The 27927-nt window shown below is 37.2% G+C and overlaps 1 protein-coding gene across 2 annotated transcripts in view; it reads right to left on the bottom strand.

Moving 5' to 3' along the window:
* LOC137293800 (synaptosomal-associated protein 25-like) overlaps positions 1 to 27927 on the bottom strand; it is a 135068-nt gene that overhangs the window by 70530 nt on the left and 36611 nt on the right. For both annotated transcript variants that reach the window (XM_067824548.1, XM_067824547.1), the window contains exon 3: positions 535 to 576. In XM_067824548.1, the coding sequence (XP_067680649.1) occupies positions 535 to 576 (42 nt within the window). The remainder of the gene's footprint in view (positions 1 to 534; positions 577 to 27927) is intronic.

Raw genomic sequence — 27927 nt, 5'->3', positions numbered from 1 at the left:
TTCTATGGTGGATTTTGTTTCACACAAAAGGCCAAAAATGATTTGGAGATTTGCAATAAAACGTGATAATGTGAAGCTACAATTATTTAGACTTAGTGACCTTTGATCCCATATTTGTCTGAATTTTCATAAAATAAAGAAAAACAGGATTTTTGTTTGTTGTTTAACACGACTCAGCAGTGCTCCAGCAAATATGGCAGCAGTCCATAAACAATCTAGTCTCGAACAGACAATCCAATGATCAACATCATGAGCATCAGTCAGCGCGCCTGACCAACTGTTCCTGTTAATCGCCTACTACAACAAGGATGCTGAAGATCAGTATCAACCTGATTACAGACAAGGTGTGATAGATGTGTAAATGATGGGATGACAGGCACTGCCCTCCTCTACAAGACTTAGAGGTTGCCAGACAATTGAGTCACTTATTACAGATTGTAAAAAGAAATATCTAATTCATTAGTACTCATAAACATATATTTCTAAATGTATAGTACAACTATAAGCTATGGATTGGGAAGTGATTATTCTTACCTCTTCACACATCTGAAGCATACGCCTCGTACTTTCCAGCGACTGAAAGAAACAAAGACAATGTTCACAAATATAGTCTCAAGAAGCATTTCATTCAGGATCACTGGAAGAACAAGTTTCACTGCATTATACAAACATTTTAAACTTATGCATGATACATACTGAAAGTGCAAAACAGGCAGTGAATTCAGAAATAACATTTTGATCAACATTTCTTGATATTTGAAATCCAGTGTTTGTTTAAATAAAACACGAAGCAAGTAACAGAGATGGCAACAGGCAAATCGGGGTTTTTTTTCACCTGAAAACGTAATATTGTGTCACCGAATGGGGTTCAGGCAATTAAAAAAATTGATCAGTTTGAAATAAAAATGGCAGAAATCCTCACATCCGCGGTAAACTGCCATCCCTGAAGTTATATGACTACAGACTGTAAAGAATCAAGTATGGACCAGACAATCTACTGATTGAGAGATAGTGAGCTCTGATCTACGCAATGGTGATATTTTGATGTACATCAACCTTGTCAGTCAATCTCTGAATTTACGTAAACACTTCGGTGAAGTTTTACATAATGCAAAATGCTGAAATCGGTTCAACATTCTCTCTCAGCTGAATCACATTATTCCTACTCACTGATACTGCTAAAAGAATTATCACAAACTCAGTCATGGTTAAAGGTTTTTTAAGTAGTATGTAAAAAATATGCTTACAGTGACAGTTAATGCTATCAAGGATTGTAATCACCTTGTGACTATTCATTGAAAGGTTTTTGTTACAATGTTTAAACATTAAATTTTCTATTCTCTCATGTCATGACTTTCCCTGAATGGCCAGTGTTCACTTTGAATTCCAGCATGAGAAGCAAGCAAAAATGTTTAGAGAAGATAAGAGGAAAGAGCCGTCAACTGGAATGAAACCTTTTCTGAGTTCAAATAATTCTTACTTATTTTCTGTGACCAGTTTCTGTGAGAGTTATGGACAGGTATTGCCATGATAGTGCAATAAACATATCAAACTTGACATTTCCAAACTGGTCCTGTTGACATATGAAAGCAGCTTGAAAATATGCCTATGTCCCTCTCCAGTGACTTCTTTGACAATCCAGTTTAACAAACAGGTTCCAACCAGAATGAAGTTATATACAAAAACTTAGACTTCTTCAAAGTCTTCAAAGTCTCACTTGGTGTTTCGATCCAATTTGGAAATTGCCAACCTTGGTGTCTGGCTTCTTTTCATAAAGTTTTCATCATCATGGAAAATATCAACTGACGTGGCTGACAAGGTCAGTGTCACTTAAGTGTCCTACAAGAATGCCAAAGCAATGTTTGTAAATATGCTTTTTATATAAATTCAGGGCTCCACCAATGACAAGACATGCTGGGTACATAATGTCTGATGTGAAATATGAGCAAGATCTTCTACAGTAGGGACGAAACAAATGTAAACCTGTAATTAGAAAACTGCACTGACCTCAACCTTGGTGATAAGTCAAATATGGGGAGTAAAATTGGGAAAATCTGTTCAGAAAGATGATGTCTTGTATGTATGGTCTCCTGTGCATATCATGAGGTCAGTTTCCATGTCAAAAGAAATGAATCAATGAAGAATTAACATGATCTTTGAGGTGTATGATGAAATCGAATGATGATAGTATGAAGAACAATAGCTAGCATTGTGAACCTAGAGAATACTACCTCTATTACTTCACATAGTTGTAACAACAGATGACCACTGCATGTGGTGAAATCAACACCAGACAAACGTAAGCTGATTTGCGAAAAACACTTGCATGTCATTTTGGAAACACCAAAAAGTACACACTCAATTCCCTTCAACTAGATGATATCAGGACTACCTAAACATTTAGGCATCTTCTCCAGTGATGTAATGACATATCCAAAAGGAGTGAGTGAGTGAGTGAGTGAGTGAGTGAGTGAGTGAGTGAGTGAGTGAGTGAGTGAGTGAGTGAGTGAGTGAGTGAGTGAGTGAGTGGAGTTGCTTTTTGGAATATTCCAGCAATATCACAGTAGAGGACACATATCTAAAAGGAACATCCAGCAATATAAAAACAACAACATCTGTCACCTATCAATACATCTTAATCAGTACTGTCACTGACCAATTTTGACATTATAGGATGTCATATGTCTGGTGTTTCCCTTAATTTCTTCTTACAACTGGTTTGTACTTGAAACAAACAATTTCTCAGACCATCAAAATTTCTTACCAACACGTTTTATAACAACGGAAAACATGTTCCAATGAGGTTACAAAGAGATGGGAGAAGATGAAACATATATAAAGCATAAATCCTAAAAAACATAGACAGAACCGTTATGAAAATTCATGCAGAGCTGCAATTTTACTCTAACATAGTGTAGTATTTCAGATTCACTACATTTAAGTGGAAACAAAAACATATCTCACAATGAATAATGTAATTGAGAGTCAGTATCAAATAGTACAGCTATAGACACATTTATTTCTTTTTTCACAGATGTTTGACATCTTGTTTTGGGTTACCAATAAAACATTCTTGTATTTCCTCTTTATCATTGTAAAAAGTACCCCAATCATGCTGTGAACATGTCTAGTACAGACACAGCATTACACTGATCATTACATTCATACACCACTTGGAACTCGTACAGTCTTGTCTATGTCATTTAGACATTCCTTTCTGGGAATTCTACATTTGCAGAGGTATGTTGCGCAAACATACAGAAAGTAAGAAGCATATTAAAATTTCTAATCAATCCAGTTTGAATAAAAGGTTATTCTAAATTGTCTTCCTGGCACTCACCCTTCTTTAACAGCACAACTGAACATGGTTATTTCTGTACTGTTCATGTAGACATTAACAAATCTCTTTAGAAGGACTTAGTAACAAGAGTCAACTATTAAAGGTATGAAACTGAAACTGAGCAGACACTGATGAAATATTTGATGTACAAACTGGAATTTCTGGCACAGATAAGACATAAGAGTCATGTCTGGGTCTTGGTTGGAAAATATAACCAGCATCCTCAAACCTAGCATTGTTACAGTGCTTGTCTGGGCTAATGTGTACAGAAGGTATATTAACTACATTTATACATAGCTACCTGCTTTGTGACTTACAGATTTCAGAATCTCATTCAGCTTCATGGTTTAAACATCAGTTTTCATGATATAAGGCACTAAAACCACATGCAGACATCACTTTATTATATTTGTAAGAAATAAATAGAAAATTTAAGAAAATAAAGCAGAAAAACAAAATGACTGAATCATTGACAGTTGATGTTTATGTTAAATGAACACATATATTATCTTCTTCAATTCATGTAGCTTAGAGTTAAAAACTGCAAAAATGATATTTCAAATTTGATCAAACTTCAACTTTTAGTGATTTGATGAAACATGTCTTGTCATTTCTGCAATGTTCATTAAATAATTTATAATCCAAATTGCTAGCAGACATAACAACCATGAGCAATAACATAAGTTAGTAACCGCCATGCACAGGAACAGACATGAATTTATGCCCACCGGACCTTTGTTCTTAGATGGGCATCAACAGGATGGTAGATGTGCTAGTTACAGCCAGCAGAATAATCATATAGCCCATGAATAACTGATGCAAGCATATCACTGGGTGTAAAATGACGGTAATGTAGAATGAGGTAACTATCAGTCATAAGTGGTGGGTTTATTGACAGATGGCAGCAGAAGCTTCCATATGTTTGTCAAAGAAAGGCTAACTGATACACAGAAGTAGCATTCAGATGGAGGGCAGTCTGGTTTTGTGGTGTATCATCAGACAGACACAGCTAATTATGTAGCACCAAACAAGGCTAAAATATTCCATCTATGATATACTGACAGACCATTAAATGACAACTTTCCATTATCTTCTGTATTGTGTGGGTCAGTTCTCCATTACTGTAGCATTAACCACACATGCATCCCTCAAGCAGTATTATACAGTCAATATTAAAATTTATGAAGTTAAATGTCAACACTTGAGTTCAGAAAGAACAATCATTTTCTTATGATATGGCGTCTTTTACTAATCATGTGCTATCACACATGCAACTGCCTTTGCTAACATCATAAGATATGGGAGTCAAGACATCAATGCCACTGTTTTAATATATGACATGTCTATTGTGTATTCATACAATTATTGATTCGAGAACATACTTCATCAAACATAAACTATCATCATTCATGCATCTTCCTGTGTTGATAAAAACCAAAACTCAGCCTGGCTGTCCACCACTGTCTTTCTCAGCTGCTAACAAGCAGTGTTACATGTTCTACCCAACAGCCATACTCTGTATTGTCTACCACCATCATGAGCAGCTGCAGTCATTTCCCCATTAGTCTCAGTGGACACAGTTAATACAAGACAATAGCTACCACTTCTCACACCACACCTCCCATTAGCTAATGATGTGTAATTACTGAGTGTCCCTGTCTGTAAGCCAAGACCACAGTGCTGGTAGAGAGCAGGAAGCGACAAAGGACATATTACCTTAAACAATGAAATTGAAATAGTAAATAATAGCATCTTCCTATAGCCTCTGACTTCATTTGATTGTACTCAAGCTGCAAGGCCTGGACACTTGCCTCACAACAAATGTGCTGTGGTTCTCACTGAGTGGATGTTATGACTGGATAGTCACTAAAAGATCAGACAAAACAAACTTTGAGAAATGGCCAGTCAAACTTGACCCATAAAGGGTCTTATCTCCAATAAGAATTCATAAGGCTGTATCAAGAAACTTTGTGGTTTTGTCTGGGAATCAATACAAACTAAAGTGCAGTTTGTCTCGAAGGATAAAGTGAGTGAGTTTGGTTTTACGCCGCTTTTAGCAATATTCCAGCGATATCACGGAGGGGGACACCTGAAAATGGGCCTCACACATTGTACCCGTGTGGGGAATCGAACATGGGTCTTCCGCGTGACGAGCGAACGCTTTAACCACTAGGCTACCCCACCGCCCCTGAAGGATAAAGACCTCTAAAACAACTTTTGACAACAGCAAATATGTTGTTCCTTTTTACTTGAAATGGATGTAATATAATGAAGTAACAGAATCTTTACAATTGGAGAGAATATTATGAAGTGGACTTTTGAAATGAACATGAGACTATGGGACAGAATGTAACACTGAATATAACAAAAACAATTACACTCTCTTAAAAGGAAGAATAATCTTTTCCACTTTCTACAAGAATCAAATTAGTTTCTGCATATTTCATTCTAAATTACTGTCACCAAAAATGCAGAACCATATCAGGTCACCTAAAAGTGATGAGATACATACTCATGACCTGCACACAGTTTGAGGCGGTTCAAAACAAGGTGATCATCAGTTCTTTGCTAAACAAGCAGCACTTAAGATGAAGCTTCTTTGGATGCTAAATCTGAAACACCATTTTTCTGATTGGGGAATCTCTTTGGACACATATTTCAGAAACATCATGTTCATTCCACATATAGAAGGGTACTCATATGATGACTCAAATATAATAGTGCTGGTTATCAGTCTGCATATTAATGATGCCATGATGCCAATCACCGAATTAAACTCAACAAAAATAAAAACTTTACACTTGTTTCAAAGTCAATAATTTGAACATTTTGGAAAATGGGTTTGAAATAACGATTGTATTCAACACTCTAGTCATTAAAAATATTATAGCATACAGATCACGTTTGTCATGGAATCGCTTCCGCCGGAAATGCGACTACAATGTCTATGATCAAAAACTATGAGTCACAACATAATGAAATCATGTCAATATTGGGTGTGTCCTCCATGGGCATTCACAACTGCGATATGTCTCCTCATGGATTGAATGATGCATCTGAACACAGCTTGGGGAATGCGCCGCCATATTTGTACCAACATGGCAACAAGCTCCTGCAAGTTCTGTGGAGGGTTCCTTACTTGACGGAGCCGTCTGCCTAACACATCCCACACATGCTCTATGGGGTTGAGGTAGGGTGATCTTGAGGGCCATTCCATGATATTGATGGCAGCGTTCCTGAGGAAATTCATTCTTAAATTGGCCGTATGAGGTCTGGCGTTATCCTGTTGGAAAGTCAGACCTGGACCATGAGCTGCCATGAATGGCAAAAGCTCTGGAACAAGCACCTGATCCCTGTATGCAGGTTCTTTAATTTGTTTAATTATTATCTCGAAACACTGTTATTTTACTCTTTGACAACTTTGGAGTGGACCCCTTGCCAAAAGTATGTGTCCAAAAAGCATGTTTTTGCAAAAACAATTGCAAAAAACAGTCTATAATTCTAATCCTGTTGATCATATATGGTCATCTGAAAGTGTTTTCAGACATTGTGAAAAGTGAAGGAGTTGATCAAAGAATCATATATTAGTTAGGTTCCGAAACTTACATATAATTTTGATGCGACTACTGCCTAGCGAGTATGCTGGCCTATGGTGTCAGGGGACTCCTTATGTACTCTTATGTACAAATCAGCATCACACACTACCAATCCAAGCATCACTGTCTAACATAAGCGCATCACTAGTACCACTGCCTGATGGCTCAGTATGGCGTAAGTCCATCACAAATCAGAATAGACTGATGGAACAGTGGCACATGTCCATCATTAGGATCACTGACAGATGGAATAGTGTGGCACAAGTTCATTATCAGGATCACTGACATATGGAATGGTGCAGCACAAGTCTATCACTAGTACCACTGACAGATGGAACAGTGTGGCATAAGTCTGTCACTAGGATTAGAATCTGTAATCTGTTAATTAAATCTTTCGGTCACCCTACTTTTGATCAAATGTGTGGGTCTGTGAGCGCAATACACATCTCCAAATCATCATTAGGATCATTTGTTTGACAGTTATGGCAATCCTACTGCCACTGCAGAGACGACCATGGACAGAACATAACAATGGAATTGTCAGACACACTTGAATACAAAACCTATACAGCAAATATTTTTTCCCAGACTTAATTCATTATATTCATTGTTTTTCCTATTTTAAACATCTTTGGAAATTCTTGAAAATTCCCAGATATCTTTCATAATTTTTCTGAACATCAGAAGCCATGAAACTATTTGGTTTAACAAATGACAATAAGCCCAAACCAGTTCAAATCAATCAATGAAATAAAATCCAATTTTTTCATTTTGTGGAAATCAACGTTTCAGCATGATTAAACACTCATACCATATTCATTCTAGAAACACTATAATTTACTGCACATTAAAGACCGTATTTAGTAAGCCACATTGCAAGAATTTTCCTTTTAAACAGCCATGCATACAAACTCAGGTTATTACCCATCAGCGTGGGTAAACATCATCCTCACTGTCACCGTAGCTTCACAAGTAAACAATGCTGCAACCTACAGAGAATGTCAAATTATTGATTCGTATTTTATCAATGGAATATTCTGTGGACAATATTACACAATTGTGCATTGGGTAGGCAGACATCCATTGCTATTCAAAGCAATCAGGACATGGCTAGACATAGCAACATAATCTAGCATAGTAAAATGTTAAGCACTGACATTTATTACGAACAATCAGGCATAAACTTTGCGCAAGTGACAGTTCATGTTTTGTCCAGTTTTGTCTTTCAGCATAACCAGCACATGCATGCTATCTCTAATAAGACATCAATCATGAATTCTTTGATATAGCAGATTACAATTTCTGATCAGTCATATTGGAGCCAAGCCAATACACTGAGTACTACTGAGTGACATAACCAGGCACTGAGAATTTTCAAGCCTCCCGGGCCAGGCTTTCACGTCAAGTGTTCCCAAAGTAAGGCCTATTATTTTAATCATTATATGATACCTTGACTCTGCATTAAAGTTTCATAAGCATCAAACCTGGAACTCAGCCAAACATAATGTCCTATTATTGTCTGTTGAGTAATGAGACATAACCTTTGGCATCTGCTGTTTGACTGTCCTCAGTAAAATGTTGATACATTCCCATAATGAACTTTAATCAGACATTAGTTAATACCATGGCACCAGTGGCCTGAACACAATGTTATATAAGCAATGCAATGCACCTTGTGCATGTTCTTGACTCAGAAGGGCAAAAGTCGACTACTGGGGAAATCCTTCCTGCTACTAAATAATTTGTGGGTTTGGAATATCAGATAGAAATGAAGTATAATTAGTCTGGTTTGGGAGCTCCAGTGCAATGAAGCAAGAGGGCCCTTGAGGTATGCTGCAACAATATGTAACTTAAGAAAAACCCAAAAACTTTCACTTTCAACATTTGGATAGTATGTACCCATAAATTATTTTCATACCAACGGTCTTTATGATCTACTTGTTTTAGTGAAGATACAGCTGAAATATTGCCGATGTGACTTCAAATTTTAACTCACTCACTCACTCTTTATGATCTACTTATAGATAACTTTCTACACATATATATCATGTAACAAAGTGACAAAAACAATCCTGATCAGTGCATGTTCAGTCTTTAATTCCAACTACTAATTGTGACACAACGTTCCAGAATTCTATAGATTCACATGCATAAGACTTTTTCCTAAATTTGACCAGGTCATATTTACTGTATAAAGATCTGCTTCTGTTAAAACAAAACAAGTTCCAAAAAGAATACTCATTACATAAAGCAGTAGCTAATGTTAAAGCCAGCTGGTGCATTAGGTGGTGGGGAAGTTCAATACATGTTGTATTTCTGGAGCAATTCCAACTCCAGGATTTCCATGAGGTCAGCATTTGGGGAAGTCACATAAGATCTCATAAGCTTTCAACAATTTATCTTCTAAAAAATCCATAGAATTTACAACTGTAAAACCAAAATTAATTAATCATTAATTTTGCTGTCAAAAGTGATTCACCTTCTAGGTTACAAAAATATATAATCTTATTGATAGCATATGATTAATATTAGATTAATCAAATGGTCTATAGAATGGAAGGTGTATATATGTTACAGTCAATCTGTGAAATCTGTCATTTCACGTAATGCCTAAACGATTTAGGCATTTTGCGTAATGACTGATTGTGATTAGGCATTTCGTGAAACGACTAAAATTTTCAGACATTACATGAAATGACTGAAATTCGGGGTCAGGCATTACATAAAATGACTAACAACAATACTCTATTCAATTACAGACCATACATGTTACATTGCATTCGTTTCGCACTTACAATTAAAATCGTGAAGCTGGATAAAGCATTTACAACTCAAATCTGGTGAAACTGTAGTCTGAAACTTGTCATAATACGTACTTTATATCATTTATTTTTACAATTCAAACTATTATGACAGCGGCTTGAACACTTGACTTTATTTTTGAAGCACTTGCAGCGGCTGGTTTGACATTTTTTATGTCCCCAGCAATTACAGTGAATGAAGCCCTGTCCACCTGAGCTAGACTCCATGTTCACGGCTTGTCTCAAGCTGATGGTCTTCGTTTGGTCGACATCTTGCTCTGTCAGCAGAGTTTGAGGACAGACATCGAACTGATTTTTTCCCTTGAGAATCCCACCTTTCACGCAGATGGTGTACAAGTCGTTTTCATTCCTGTCCAACATAATACCGAGAATATTCCTTGGGTCTCCTCTTCCCCTATCGTCAAGAGGGATAGGCACAGCGACGTTGTCACCCACTTTTCCAGCAACCATTTCCACACGGCTTCTCTTCACCATCCTCTCGGCCTGTTTCAACTGCAACGTTTGTGCCATATTCTGCTCGGAGTGAATGTTGACGTGTCACTGATCAAGGTCCCCCATCACCGTATCCTGCTGGACACTCTCAAGTTCTCCTTCTGATTGCTCTTCGATAGTTTTGGTCGTTTCTCCCTTACCCTGGTTCGGACTTTCCTCGCTGGACTCATAACAACTTGCGCCTGTGTCTGGTAGGGTACCTTCAAGTTGCAACCCTTGATCTTGGAGGTTTGGTGTTGCTGCTGTTTGGTGGTCATCATCATCACATGACGATTGCGCTGAAGTCGAAGTCTGAGGTATGTTCAGAGCAAGTAGTTCCTCTTTGCTTTGCAGACGACCGAGTATCTCAGTCGGCAGTGTGGACAAAGAAAGGCCGACCTTCCCGTCACAACCAAACATGGCCATGTACGGGGAACGTTGAATCCCGGCGTGTAGACTGGAATTCATTTGAAACTGCACAAATTTTAATCCAATGGTCCAATCGTTCGCTTTGTTATCTCCCATCCACGCAAGTAACATATCCTTTATGTCTCCATTGCCTCTTTCGACCGAGCCTTGGCTCTGTGGATGCCTCGGTTTCCCATGTACCATGACCAATTTCGACATCCAGTAAAAGACTCGATCAAGTTCAGGCAGGGTTATTAATCTATCGAAGTTCAAAGCAATTGCAACAGTAAGATGGAAAGAGAAAACAGAACAAATATCAATGAACGACACTTACTTCGATAATAGGTAGTATTCATGTTCTGTCTTCTTTCCAGTTAGTGTCGACGCTAGTCTCAGTTCGTCCAACGTAGTGGTGTAAAGCTCTCTTGGAATTAAAACCTTCATGTTGTTCTGGTACTTTGCGAGCTATTCGGTTCAAAATTTTGCTTCGATATCCATGTTCTTTGCTACAGATGCTGAGCATAGGAAGTGACCGAGTATTTATTTTATTATCCCTCTTAGAGTCCAGCTGTCATTGAGTTGATCTGTCACTGAGTTCAGCTGTCATGGAGTTGAGCTGTCAAGGTAGTTTGCGAGATTACACGGATTGCCTGAAGCTTTAGGCAATCTGTGTAATCAGCTAACACAAAACTCAGTCATTTCACTTAATGACTAAGTGAATTCAGTCATTTCATGAAATGCCTAAATGCATCCGGCATTACGCGAAATGCCTAAATGGTTTAGGCATTATGTGAAATGACTGATTTCACAGATTGACTGTAACATATATAGGCTTTAGAACCATAAGGATGAATAAAGCATGAAGAGAGTGAGTAAAGGTATTGTGCCATTTCGTGTATTTTATTACAGACTTTAAGGTCATTCATCTATCGTTGCATTTGCTATGTATCATGCCAAGACAAAAAGGTTCACTGTTTCCTTCTACTCCATGCACTTGATATCTTCAATCCAAGTGTCCTTTTCACTATTTCCACAATGATATGTTTCCTGTAATATACAGTCAAATATCACTGAAGATTACCTTTGAAATATTTTGTCTGAAGTAACTTTATACCACACAACTATAATCACTTGCATCCACTACCATTTCAACTTTCAAATAAATAATACTGCAAGGTAAGAATGTGTGGGAGACAAATGAGATTTCTCATGTTGAGGTGAAATGTGACCGCTTCAAGCTTCCAGAGGGAAGTTACATAACATTACCCTACACTTATGTTCATACACTGTTAAAAGTGCTGGGGAAAACAAAAGGATGACACATTCATATTTAGAAAGATAGTAAACAAAGAAGTTTATTTGTTGTTCTGCTTAAGGTGCAAACTCCATCCTACCTATTGTTCTGACCATGAATTCTTAAAACATAATGACATTCCCGTCTCTACTTATCCCTCAGTAATGAACATCTGTGGATGTTTCACCAAGGTTACTCCACTTATCACATCTAGCATGCTTCCCCCAAAGGGATTCAAATGCTCTATCATGCTCATGTTTGTGGACTGCCCCATAAAGTAGGGATCAGATGGATGCATTTGAAGCTAGCAGACTGAAAGAAATAAGGTAATAGATAATGAAATCAACTACTGATTAAGATTTTTACTTATCATTTAAAGACTGCTTTGCAATTAATTTGAAAAGATACATGCCGTGTGGAATCAGCCAGGAAGTCATTTTTATCTCTTGTGACAAACACTGGAGAGGTTTGATACAGAAATTATACATATTTCTTATCGCTGATTCTAACAGTGACGTATCTGACCAGCTGCAAGGATACCAACAGAAGAATGTTATATCTAGTGGAACTAACCATGAGGAAAGTCATGTGAACATATAATGACAGTACTTGGTGGACTACTTCTGATCAGAAAATGCCAAGAATCACGAAGACAGAAAACTGATGTGAGTTCAGCAGGAAACAATTACGCAATGTAAGATAAAGCAGACTGAAATTCATGGGTGTGTAGACTCTATACCAGTGTTTCATTATCCATGGCGATCAATCAACCACGGAGTTTGAACAATGTAGCATCAGTTGAAATTATTCAATCACAAACAGAAAAGCTCCACACAATACAATCTTTGTTTCATAATCTGTTTTGAGCCTGGTTGCACTTTGCTGTGGTTGGTCTGAATCACATTACAAGTGTATGGCATGTCACAGTGGTATGTACATTGATAGACAGACAGGTCAAGTACAAAAGCGATGCTGGCAGACATAACTTACCTTCACAATATCTGTGTGCATGTTACAACCCTATCTATCATAATACCAAAAGTTACGCTGAGACAAAAAATAATATGTTCAAGTAGATGATTATGATTATGTTCTTTTAGAGTGAATATTCACTGAATTTTAGTAAATAAGTGTGTTTTTATACAAAAAGAAGAAAAAAGAAACACTTCAGTAATTCAACTGGAGTTAAATTTACACATTGTCATTTGTTTATGATGAAAGTAAAACAACTGGTGCCAGTGGACAGATTCAAGTCTGCATCTCAGACAGATCAAGGTTAAAGACAATAGAGATGGCGAATCAATGTTATGTCCATGAATATGAGTTAAGTGTTGAAAGGATGAATAAGTCTGTAAGATACTGTTGATACTTGTTTCCAACAGAGAAGGCATAAGCCGAGACAGAAGGGACGATTCAGTCTTGTTCCCAAAGCAGTTGTGCATTACTAATACACAGCAGCTAGCCAAGCAAACATCAATATGATGGCCTCTGACAGTCCATAATTGATGTTGGCTTAGGCCAACATGATTGAAGCTACAGGATGGAAAACATCCAGACTGGCTACTCTACGAGGAATTGGGAGTTGTGTCCAGAGCGTCGTCATTATTCAAATAGCATAATGAAACCCAAATATGACTAAGAAATGCAAACAAGTGACATAAAGAAACATGTTGATGTAATTAACATTTCTGATTGACATACATCATCTTGTTAGTGATCATTACCCTTGTCATATAGGAGAATTTCAGTAGAAGCAATCTGGCATGGAACAACTTGATTTTGACATTTTTCTTGAACTGGCACTAATACAGATGCTTGAGTTGAGCTCTGAAACTCCTCTAGTTTCACGCGTCATTCAGCTTGTACTGATCAACTTGTAGCTAAATGACCCTTTCAGCCATAAATGTCATAATGTTTTCCAGATGAAGTTACATTGGAGAGCAATGCATGACATCCATCACACATCACGGTAACTTCAAGAACCCACGACCAACATATGGCACACTTTGCAAATAACCTTGTCACACCCTCTGTCCTGAACGATATGGATACAATGATATTAGTGGCTATCATGATGACAGGAGATTCTTGATTGGTACTTGTTTCAGACGAGATGGTAACCTCTTGAACATACATAGCAACAAAGGGAGTTAGTTTTTATGTAAATGTAAGCACAATGATAATCATTAGTGATCAAGATGTTTAGCAATATTCACATTTTCTGCTGCTTATCAGCTATCATTTACTAGTCGTGCTGGTCGTAGTTCTCTGAAGCAAGATGGCTTCATAGACACAACTCACTGAGACAAAACAGTTAAATATGGAAAATGAACAAAATGGAAAAAAAGAATGAAAGGTTATCTTAACTTTGAACACAAAACGCTTTTTAAAATATATGTACTATTCTGGTCAGCAGGATATTCTTGAACCAATAAATGGAACCATTTGTGAAAAATATTTCTGCACCTCTCCAAAATTCTTTCTGGTTTACTAGCCCCATCCAGTTATTGGACATTATTTTCAGTTACTAGCAAAGATTACAAGTTGCAGATTACAAACTTTGGGCAACAGTGTAGTGATCACAGTTTCAGATGAAATGATTCTTGTGTTTTGCTATTGTAACACGGTCACTTTCACAAATGACAGGAAAACATGTAGCATGCACTTCAAGGTTGCTGAAGTGATTAAATGCCCACATAAAAGTATGTGAGGTTTCACATTAGAATATTACTGTCCAATTTTATGAGCGTGCAATCACTTAGAGAACAAAGTCAGCCAAGTAAGACTGTTATGCCAAATCAACAGGATACACTTGGTTGTTTGACAAATCTTGATAAAACTTGATGTTTACTGGTGGTAACTAGATCTTGATGTCTGCTTATGGCAGTGAAGAGGACTTCTGTTAAGAATTCTGAAGATGAGTTTGTGTGATTGCAGGATTCATGAGAATTTTAGGTTTCCTTTCTGTGCCAGGAATGCAGCTTTGCACTCTAACAAACTGTGGTGTCTTTAACCAAGGGATCATCTTTGCTCCCATGGAAAAGAACAGACATCTGAGCAGGATCCAGGATAGAATACGTCTTCAGCAACCCATGCGTGCCACATGGCATTGCTTGTCGTAAGAGGCAACTAATGGGATAATGTGGTCAGGCTTGATGACTTGGTTGACACATGTCATCAGTTCCAAGTTTGATGCTCATGCTGTTGATCACTGGAGTGACTGGTCCAGACTTGAATATTTACCGACATCAGACATTCATGTCTATAGTTCTACATCAGAAAGCTAGCTGCATGAAAATTCATCACTCTTCTGCAGCATCAAAGTACCACTGCCATGGTATTCTTTCTGAAAATTATGTTCGCTTTTCTGCATGGAAATGATCAAAGAATGAATGAATTCTTGTTTTTTGTACTCATTTAACTTTACATATGAAACACTTGTAGTTAGTCTTAAACAGATCACCTAATTCATTCTTGAAAAAAAACTTTTGGCTACTTAATACCAAGCAATTAAAAGTTGTCAAAACTTGTCTGCTTCACTCTTGCAAGCCAACAAAACTACAGACAGCTTTACAAACTTTGTTGCCACAGCCCTGCAGTGACATAATGAGCGAGAGAATTTTCAATTAGTTATATAGAAAATGTGTAAGAAGTGTGTCATTTTGACATCAACAAAGACATGCCAAATTGTTGCGTTGCTGTTAATTGCTCCCTGGGGTCAAATGACGATGTCATCGTGCACAGATTTCCACCAGACCCCAGAGTTCAGGCTAAATGGGTTGTTTGTGAGTGTGACGCAAGCATTGTGGAAGTCTGTAGTATATATTACATTTGATGGTTTGATCCCTACCTCACTTCTAAGATAGAAAATGCTATTTAGATTTTTCATTGTTTTAAAGCAAAATCAAAACTACTAACTAGGATTTTGCATGACACAACTTGTACCATTACAATTTTCTTCCTTGGAAGCAGGATTGTGGTCAAAGTGACAATAACAATGTAAGTAATATTATATTGACATTGCCTCCCTTCCAAGAGTAAAATTGTTATAAGCAATGTCATGCAAAATTCTTTTGTCCATCCATCAAATACACATTCTACTACCAGCAAGAGGTTGGTTTGATTTTGTAACCTAAACAGCATTTATCCTCAGATTGGCAGGTATTCATGACAGGTTGCTACCACTTTTTAATATTCGACTATGGGTTGTTTTCATCAACTTAAAAATTCAAAGCTACTTACTACTTGTAGTTAAATATGATTTTTGCATGGCTAACAACAATTTGTCACCATTATGACAACAAGTGATTTTGACAGAGTAGTCCATGAAAACAAGTTGTAACTTGGTCCAGCAAGGCATAGTAGGTGGCAAGACTAGAGTATGTGTAATTTCCATAGATTCTGAACTGTGGTTTTAGCAGTCTATCAAAAGCATTTGTGACAAAATTAACAGAATTGTTGTGAATATACTCATTTGTGCATGTTCAGGTGTAATTCCAAAAACATTTTTCTCCCAAGAACTACTGTGTCAGGCCAAAGCTTGAATACTGCTGACTGTGTTATGCTTCTACTCAGGTGTTCATAAAACCTCTTAGTTACCTTGTTACATAGACAGATAGTTTCTCTACACAACCACTTGACTTGACAGACATTGAAATTCTGTCCATTCCAAAACTATTTCTCAAAAAGGCATGATTACAAAATTATGGATATACACCTGCAATTTGTTAACTGATTGTTTTCTTCTAAAATAACTCCAAAATATCACTTATGTTTCATGAGTTGTTGTTGCAGAAATTCTGTTAACTGAGTTCTACCAAAGGGGTAAACATATGAAACCTGCCTCAGACTATTGTTAATATCTGTAATATACCCATAACTGTATACCTAAACACTGTTCACAGGGATGTTAACCCAAACTCACTCACCTACTCCCTCACTCAAGTGAGTTTGACTCCATCACATTGGTGGTTTCTCAGCAGTGTGCAATAAATCAGAATGTTAAATCAGGTATTGAATGAAAAACCACAAAAACAGAATGTGTCTCTAATCACCTGAATTAAGGATTGCATTATTCTGCTGATCATTAATTTATGACTTACCAATAAACATGTAAAAGCACAGTCACTGATCAGTAGTGAATTATCACCAAGTGGTTTAATGAGGGATAAGTCAAGCTGGTGTGTGAACCTCTTCAGACAGTCACAACTTCCTTTAATGAGGGTCTAAGGGACCATCCCCAAGAAGAAAGGGCTCTAGGGGCTACTTGAACCTGTGCTTCGCTGCAGCAAGGATTGGCTAATACCATGTATAAAATATATCTGCTGGAAGCAAAGTGTCTAGCATGCAAACCAAGACAAGTTTTTCGGGTAATGCTAGAGAGACATAATTGAATCCCGGTGCCTCTCTAACCACCTCACAGCCTTAGTTCTTCTCTGATCCTTTCAATTATAGAAGATTACAAAATCTTAAATTCCATTTGTGAACCTGTGCTTACTTAAAAAAAAAATGAAGTCAAAAGTATTTAGAAAAAGCTGAGCAAAACCTTTATAAAAAGTCAATCTACATTATTATGTTTAAAGAAAGCTTCCTTTATTTTACTTTTGTGGTAATCTTCTCAAGAAAGCACAAATAACAACCCCCAAAATGTGAGCATGGGGCACGAATACCCACCAACTCCCAGCTTAAGCCTAACAACCAGTGATAATGATTATTCTTCAAGATCTGTATCTAACTTTGTTTTGCACCTTCATTATAAACAAAATCATTATCCATATCTGAAAACAATCAATCAAATGACAAAACTTATTGACTGAAGAAATCTTACATGGGAGTTTATGAAATGTATCATAAGTTCAAGGGATGAATTTTGTGATAATTCACAAAAAATTAGCAATATAGAACTTTGCAATCCATCTTTCCTATAGATAGGAAGGTAATAACCAAATCTGAAAACAATCTATTCAAATGTGCTTAAAAATTAGAATAAAAAATGTCCCATTAAAATTTTGAAATTTACTATTGATACAAGGGCAGTGGCCCATTCTAAATTAAAAAATGGCTAGCATTCCTGAAAATGGCTCATGATCAAAGTATATACCAATACTTGAACCAGTCCTCCAAATAAGAAAATATTTTGACTATGACCTTGGAATAAATTGAAACTTTTGAAAGTTCAGATTTTAATATTGCTGTAATTCTTGTAAAGAATAGAATACCATAATTGCTTCGCCTCTAAATAATATGTGAACGAATGAACTAAATGTGAAAGTGACATCAAGTGAACTTTCTAAGACACAAACAATCATGATAGCATTGAATAATTTCTCAGAACTTTAGGAATGAGACCGTTCAAGGTTTCACAAGTTCATGACTGTCAGAAATATTGCCATGTGTAACACTGTCAAAGGTAAAAACCTGAAATTTGAAATTCATGATAAATGACTGATACAGTGGGAAAAGCATGACATCAACTGCAAAGAGAAAATCTTGATAATTGCAACATCCATTGAACTTCTACATATGCAATACATATAAAGATGTCTTGTCATGTATTATGCTTCATGTGATATAAGATGACATAAGAAAATTGTGAAATTACTTCATTTGTTTGATCTTCAATGGCTGTCATCAGCTGACTGCGCTCCGGATCCGAGTCTTCCACCTCCTCACCCCCATGTTTACCCCCATTGGCATGGCTCATCTAGCAAATGCTGGGGACACAAACACCGCTTGCTGCAGGTACTCCTGACCACGCTGCAGTGGTGGAATTATTAATCCAACAACAGGTGAAGCACTGCTACGTCCTACACAGCACACCTCTGGGGTAAAATTCACCCACTGCAAGTTGACTGTTGAAGCTGCTGCTGGGAATAAGCCTTATATAATCTTCCTTTGAAATTCTAATTGGAAAGTTTATGTGTGTATTTCCTTTACACAAATGATTCTCCACACATTTCTATTCCTGGTCACGTGCGACTTCAGCTGACATGAGATGTTGGTATGTGATTATGGCACTGTGCTTTTCCACACAATGTCTTGGACAATGGATACCAACACTCAATGACTATAAGGAATGATGAATTATACTGACAAGACAAGCTTGTGTTCACTATCATGGAGCACCAAGACACGGTCAGCCTTGCTCAGAGCCTGACTTCACTTGTTGATGGTGATCCTTGAATGCCTGATCCAGCTGTCTATTACAGAAACAGGCTGGCAGATGGACATCTATATTAACCACACAAGTATCACGGATAAACCTAAAGGAAAGGTTATGGGTGAATGTTCCCACTCAAGTCTCAACTCCCGACAGAGCTTTTCCTGTCAATGGGTTGAGTGGCAATTGTTGAAGGCTTGATATCTAAACTGAGTCCTTCAACTGTAGTCAAAGGGACACAGCGACTGGCTCCAGCAGAATTCAGCACTTGCCCTTACTTCTCACCTCTTGCAGACAATGAAATACCAAGACTACAAGTGATGCCACAAAAATCAATTCTTCGTGGAAGGGAGTTTGAACATGAAGTATGGGAGTATTCCACCTGGTTTATGTAAGTATCCACTCAAAATAACTTCTTAACATGGAAACAGGTTAGATATCCTCCTTGTTACGTCAGCGGATAATTCATATATCCTTCCACTCACAATAAATATACACCGATAGTGACCATGCAGAAACAGTCCAATGACTGAAAGAGCAGACAGCAACGTGACTCTAGTTATGAGCCTGTATCGCTAAGGTCCATTCACAGTGTATGTTGTATTGGGAGTTGTTAACCCTTTTCAGTCCATACATGCAGCAAATACCACAACAAGTGACCAACAACCAGGGGCCAATATGGACTGGCAAGAGGTATTCTCCTGCTGACTGAGGTGACAGACAATGGATGTGATTAATATTTTATGGCTTGCTGTAAAAGAAAGTAACAAGCAATAATATAAACTGGCTGATGCTTTATATGTCCTCTGAAAAATCAATGGTCTCTAGCAATTGTTGCTTATTGATTGTCCTGCCATCTGAACATGCTGTCTGGAATGCTACTCATTTCGAGGAAGTAAGAATAAGAAGATGCGTAGGTTTACATATGTCAAAACTCTACAAAATCACTGGTTTGGCACAGGAAACCATTAGGGGCAATCTTAGCCATCTCAGAAATCAAGGCTTGACTGTGTGATTTGACAATGCAAAATGTCAAAGGGACACACTTGTCTTTATAATAGGATACAGCTGTAATTTATCATTTATATTTTTAATACACCTTGTTAAAGGAATCAACAGTAATTTTCCAAGGAAAGATTATGTTTCAACACCCACAATGTTTATTTTTAGGTGTTCTTGCTACCAGGTAGCACAAGAGAAGGTCTCTGTCATGTGGTATGTTCCTTGTGCCTTGCGTTTTCTACAATGTCAAATTGCCGTCTTAACCACACTGTAGAAAATACATGGATTACAAATAGACAGAAAAAGTGCAATAACGAAAGTGGCCGAGAAAGGGCACTGAGTGAGTGAGTTGGGTTTAACACCATTTTTAACATCATTCAACATCGACATGTCAGGCAGCCTAAAATATTTTGCCATATTTTCTGTATCTAGTCAGTTAATATAACCACATGCAGATAAAAACAGTATACAAAAAATATACATCAATACCTGATTTTAAATAAGGTCTGGTTAACCTTCTGAACCAATTCTATTGTAAACGTAATTCCACTGACAGGATGTGCATCTAATTTTTGTATCTAACATAGCCTTTTCCCATATGTAAAGTACAAAGGTGAAGTGGGGTGATGCCTGTGTGATGAGTTTTAAAAGCAGAAATCACAGCATTATCATGTGCAAAGTCATTTCACTCTTTACAAGGAATGATTTGATGGGTATGTTAAGGTTCTGATGATATATAGTAGGTTCATTTAAACAGAATCTGTAAGAATGCAGATTAACAACTGAGAGGTTCTACTTGGGAACATGTACAAAGTCTTTTCACTCTTTACACGGAATGAATTGATGGGTATGTTAAGGTTCTGATGATATATAGTAGGTTCCAAAGAACCAAATTTAATGGAAAACTCATCTTTCAATGATGCCTTGGCAGAACTTTACACCCTGGCCAAAATGTAGATATTGAAAACCAGAGTGCCACCAGAGATACAGTTACATATCATCCATTAAATGTTTGTTTTATCTGTTGAGGATTGCATAAGAGGATGATTTAAGGATTCAGCAAATTTGGAATATCCTGAAGATTGTACCTTGTACAAATACTATCCTTGGCTGAGGGTGATTGTGTAGGATGCTACTTATGGTGTTGGTTGTATGAAAGGTTCTTTTAGGTGGCTGACTGTCCTCTATCTTCAGAAATCTCTTGTAACAATGTCAAGTCCTCTATCTTCAGAAATCTCTTGTAACAATGTCAAATTTATTCATGAATAAAGGGAGATGGTTTGTCATTAATGCAAGTGCTAAGTTTGACACATATTCTATCATATACCGTTACCTACATGACAGAAACACAGTCCCTTTCATTAGAGTACATGAAAACTCATCAGGCAAAAGGGTAAAAACAGCATATATCTAAATTTTTATACATACAAACCCACTCAAAATCGCTCAAATTATTGTCAAGAGTAATGTTTGCAGACTATAGCTTCTTGTCACATATTACTTGTTAGTTTCCCAATGCAATCTTTGGTCGCTTTGTTACCAGTGGCCAAACGTTACAGTTGGTGAGTAAAATGCTTCCTTTCAAAAGTGGTACATCCCTGGTGCCCCAAATACACCAAATTAACTAATGTGAACAAACTCCTTCAAGAATTGGCAAGACGTATTTGATAATAGAATTACTCAATTGCAAATCTGATGAGAAAGTCAAGGGAGTAGGGGCATGGCACAGGATGGAAGGCATGGGCCTGTTGACCACTGACAATGCCTCGCACGTCTCGGTTATAAGTTGTACAGATCTTTTTATGGGACAAAAACAGCAGGACCTTTGAGTTATTAGATGTTAGAGTTCTTGTATATAGTTGGATAATATTTTCAGATGTCACACCTTTCAGGCAGTGCATACTTGAACTATAACAAGGTATAAATTCTTACATGAGAACTGTTTTTAAGATAAGTTGTCTTCAATAAGTTGGTGGCATGCTTTACAATTGGTCTTATTACTGACGAAAGTGATGTTCTTAAGCATAAAAAACTCCATAACATGAGCATATGGAGGACGATCATATCTCACCCAGATGTATCCACATGACTAATTCTATGGAGTCCATCAGTCAACTCCCAAGATAAGCATGTTCAGGTCAAGAACAGCTAAATATTTCATACCCTGCTCTTTTGAGAGTAGACGAGGACCATAGCTCATTATCAACATTTGCTATCAGCAAGCTCCTGAGCACATTTGTCAAATAAACTCACAATGTAATTAACAGCCATAGGGATGTACATTACCAGACTATGACGTAAGACATGAATATTAAACCCTGTGTTCTGCTGAACTGGCAGATGACTTCAATAAAGCTAAATTACCCACCAATACTAGGACTAATGTTCGTTCCAAGGGGGGCATCAATAATCTAACAGATTATTAAGGTTCATCAAGCCATTTTGTATAAATAGTGATGTTGGCACATTTGTGATAAATACTGTGACTGTACACTAATTGTATACAGTTTGTTCCAAAATTATTAAGAACCTGACCTCATCAGATGTGAAGGTTTTACCCTTGCGCCACCTGGTAAGTACAAGTATGCTTAGTTATATTATTGATTTACATTGCTTATGTTAATATTCACACCTTACACTCATCTGAGAACCAGGACTTGAGGCATGACAAGGCAATGCTGAAACAAGGCTATACAAAGGCTTAGTGATACCAATCATTTGGAATACTCGGAAATATTTGTTTTTGAGGATTGAAAGAGACTGTTGTGCACATTATACAGCTTAAGCAAATCAAAAGTATTCCGGAATTTAGCCATTCTTTCATACAGCTGCAAAGTTATTGCATGAGGCATGCACATTTCTTACTTTGGAATAACAAATTTGAGAATGTCTGTGGAGAATGTTTGTTTCTTTATTTAACAACACACTCTACAAATATTCCAGCTGCCTGACATAGGCCTGTAAATTAATTCTGGACCCGACAATATGGTGAGTAACATCCTGATTATCTATCTACGCAATTGTCAATCAAGTTATTATTATTACTGTTTTACAGATTAGGATAGAATGCAGCAGAGAGGGTTCAGGTGATCCTGGCACAGGCCGGCAAAGCTCATCAGCTCTGGGCCCTCACCCCTTCTACAAGCAGCTTAGACAGCAAATGGGACTTCTCCCAGGAAATGCTGCCTAGTCGAACCTACCAAGAACTTTCCGGAGAATATGGAGGCTCCCCAACACTGCAGCCTTCTGCATTACCCAGATTGTCAGAAGGGCAATGCTCCTAGTGGAGAACTCGGGCACTCTCCTGATAAGTGCCAAGAGATCAGGAGGTACCAAACCAAGGGCACCGAGAACAATGGGGAGCCTGACGAAAGTGTACTTGGGATGCAAGCGAGACATTACAAAGGCGAAGTCCGCATATTTATCATGCTTTTCCGGAATCTTGAAAATCACATTGATGTCAATAAGGACAGAAAATTCAATGATCAGGTTTGTTGGCAGGAATTTTTTTTAGGCTGTATATGGGCTTATTCCATTGAAGTTAAAACTGTCATTTTCCAGGATGCCCTGGATGTTCAGGGTCATACCATGGATGGACCTCAGGATCAAAGCCACAGGCATGGCGGAGACGATAGCAAAAGCAGCGAGCCATGCCATTGAGTCACAGTGACTCACCAACAGAGACTGTTAGTCACCTCTTGTGATAAGCATGTAGCATGTCCAGTGTTAAAGTTTCTGAATACAAAAATTTGAAAAAAACCAATATATTTGTGATACAGACCGTGATATGGATAACCTTGTATATAACAATATATTATTGTTATATGTTTCAGACTTCTAATATCCATCCTTACAAATTAAACAGTATCAATATCTTTAAAAAATTAGATGAAATACATGCAAGATAGACCAAAAAGATTTTTGATTCATGCGTTTTGGTGAAGGTCCATAACTGCTGTCAATGCATTATGTTGATTTTCTGTGGTTTTTTTTTGTCTTTTTACAAGGTTGCAAGGGCTTTTCTTTTATCTGGAGACCAAGGTATTTAAAGGTACATTGATCTAGAGCAATTTCCAGCACTGGTTGTTGCTTTTGTTATTTCCTTTTCCCTGGTGGGTACCTGATCCCAGAATCCTTGACGAGTATCTCAAACTGTCCAACATAAATGAAGTTCAGTTTCATTTTTTAATTAATTTGGAAATGTAGTCATCTGTGTGACCCCTAAATATTTCAGTTATTCTGCAAACTTACAAGAAAAGTTTATCATAACAATTCAATAATTCTGAGGTTAAATTTCAACTCCCATCCACTTAAAAGGGCATTTATGCGGAGTGAATATTTCTCGCCAACGGTCTAACTACAAAACCAAGCTGCAAATTGGTCAACACCCGCTCCCTCGACAAAGGGACTGGGCTCCTGTCCACATTAACAGAATTTCTTCATCTTGAAAAGTCAGAAGGCCGGATGCCCATCATATGCCATTATTTAAAAATATTGATGGCATTCCCTGTCTGATTGTGACAAAATACCCCAGCAGTGTAGTTTTATTTTCTGATACCAGGATGGTATAGTGACTGTTCCAATTTGATCCTATTTCTGTGTTTTTAGCACGATGTTTAATCATGTCATGTAAAAATATGATGTCCACAGGCACGTAGCAAGCCATTTGTTTCATATAAGTCTGAGAGATTGCAGAGTTTTATATTTAGACAGTTTTCAGGGTTGGCCCAGCTGTCATAGCAAAAATCATGCATAAATTTTGGTAGCTATGGTAGCTACCCTGCTTTATTATCTATGATAATAAAAACACACAGTTGATTTATCTGAATTCGTAAACTAAAAACTACAACTTTGCCATTGGTAGAGAAATCCGAAAATTTTCTTACGTAAAAAAAAATTATGACACCTATTTACCCAAGTACATAGAAAATGCCTGTATGTATTTCTTATGCAACAACAAAGTTCCGTTGGTATCCTCAAAACAGTTTCGGCCCATAAGTGTTTTCAGGCTGCATGCAACACAGGGATTACATCTTCCTTGCATTTGATGGTATAAACCTACACATGTTATTTGTCATCATTCACCTGATGGTCAGTTAATGAATTTATAACAGGTTTAATTTGTGGTGACACCTCTCAGATTACTCAACAAAGGTTCCCATTTGGCATTTCTCCTAAATGGAGTAAATACTCAACATTATTAATTAACGTCTGTAGTGGCAAATGTATTACCTGTTATGTAATATGTGCATGTAAGGGTTTATCAGCTGAGTTACAAAAACATACATCGATCAAAGGATTAACTGATAACACACTGATTGATTAATTACTTTTATCTTTTACAGCGGATTTGTCAAAAGGCAGTGTGTGTAGATGTACTAATCTCTACTGACTACACCCTGTCGTAAAGTACGTGTGTAAAAACAACATCCTCCCTTCAAAGAATTAACCACCCTTGCGTTGATTGATTGATTGCTCATTATTGGTTAACTAAACTACTTAGAATGGCGGATATTATACAATTAGTTGCCAGGTGTGCTATCTTGGGTGACCAATGAGAGGTTTATCAGGTTTTCACCAATGCGAAAGACCTGAAACAATGTGTCACTTTTTCGCAAATTAAACTGTTGTAAGCCACACGACATAGAGCAGGATTATTTACCAGCTGCAAATGAATGGAATATCATTCTTTTTTGTGGATATTGATGGATACATTCCTGAACAAGGTAGTAGCCTGACATTGTTACTATAACAAAATTGTTGCTGTTTTAAATTCATCATGCATTTTGTTTTAAGTTATTTGTTGTAGCATTCAGCAGAATCTATGTGACACAAACACACACTAGATCGCATATAGGGCGTATGTGAAACAGGATCCACATTGGCAGTCTATACAATGGTTAAATGCTACAGTCACTTTAGAAATTTACCATAAGTATAAGCAGACCGTGTGTGCTTTTATTAATTTTCAAAATCATACAAATATGACAATAAACTAATTCGGGTCATGAGACAAAATATAAAGACGTACACTGGCTTTGCTATTTTTCCGTCCTAATAGTTTTTACCATTTCTACCACAGGCAGATGATTAACTTTCAAAGTGTTTCATTTGTTTTCATAATACATTTGTAATGATGTTAAAATGACTTCACTTTAGTTGATCGGTCTATAATTAAATTCTAAATTGCTCATACAGACTGCGCAGCAGAGGTCACGAACCAATCACAAATTTTGGGATATCATCCGGGTACTCACAGGAGAAAAACAATAACCTAAGTTTTAAACCAGTCCACGGAAATTGCTCCGAATCAGTGCCCCTAATAGTCAGGATTGAAAGAAAACAGATGTCGATGCACGTCTACATATTTTAGGGCTTATAATCCTTACATAATACAGTCATCCCTCATGTTAACGTGCTTCGCGATACCATGGATTCGGTTAAACCGCGGGGTAGTCCATGGCTCCCATAATAAAGTTGAACTGTGATCACACCCCTCCACAAAATCGAAAATAGCTCATCAACAAATCTGCTGTTACACTATAGCACGGGTATACTCTGTCATCCAAGAACGTATGGTGTCAGGAAACACATTTTAAAAAAATTAAATTCAATCCTATTGCTATTCATTAAAACTGTTGACAGAAACAACGGAGACACCATGGCATTACAAAAGGCACGACTTAAGGTTCTGACTGATATATCTACCAATTTATGCAGAAAAATATTGAATGGTTTTTGAGTTCTGCTCCAGAAACGAAGCCCATCCCTCCATTTTGAGACTTTGTCCGAAACGTTTCCATGGAAACCGAGAAAATAATAAATCACAAAAACTTGTACATAGCAGATGCACTACTTTAGGTTCTGATTGATATGTCTACCAAGTTTTGCAGAAAAATATTGAACGATTTTTGAGTTCTGCTCCAGAAACGAAGCCCACCCACCATAAGACTAACACCAAAATGTTCCATGGAAAAACATAAAAAATATAAATGCCAAAAATCTGTAAATAGCGAAAGGCACAACCATAGGCTGAGATTACTACATCTATCAAGTTTGGTAAAAAAATATTGAACGGTTTCTGAGTTATGCTCTGGAAACATAATGATTACGGACAGACGGACAAGACGTTGACTATATCCCCCCCACCATTAAGTCCCGGGAGGATAAAAATACATTTTTTAATTCAATAATAAAATAAAACAAAAGCCTCCCAAAAATGGTAAATTAAAGCTAATACAGCTTATCCATGTGTAGCCACAAAATGTTCAAAGTCAATTTCGCTCTTCACACCTTTTCTTTAGAATAATATTTGTTGTTTTATTATGGCTACATATGAGTAAAATAGCAAAGGACTGAGGGATGGTATCAATCCCGCTAGGGTCCATGCAGGTAGCAAAATTAATGTAAGTGACCATGGCCCCTAGAATGGTGATCTACCTTCAGTTGTTGGCAATCCTCATTACTTGTTTAAGTCCTAATTTGAACTCTTATGTTAGAGATATACCGCTAGTGTCATTTCTTATTACTGTGATATACTAGTTCTTAAAATTCATGCAATTATCATGAATTTATAATTATTTTAAGTCACAATATGGCTGTAATAGTGTTGCAGTGACTATAAACATTAACTCACTCAAACACCGATATACTAGCCATGTATTCACTCTGTCAGTTCTGATATAATAGCCATGTATTCACACTATCAGTTAGTTTTCTGCAAAATCTTGTTCCCATTGTGTTGCTTCACTTCCGTGTTATAAGTTACATTTAAATATCACGAGCAATTGATTCAGATTCTGAAACATAGTTCTTGCCTATTAATTCAACTAGCA

This window comes from Haliotis asinina, chromosome 8 (genome assembly GCF_037392515.1).
Source record: "Haliotis asinina isolate JCU_RB_2024 chromosome 8, JCU_Hal_asi_v2, whole genome shotgun sequence".
NCBI lineage: Eukaryota > Metazoa > Mollusca > Gastropoda > Lepetellida > Haliotidae > Haliotis > Haliotis asinina.
The sequence above is the reverse complement of the archived record's forward strand: the minus strand, read 5'-3'. Positions and strand labels throughout refer to the sequence as shown.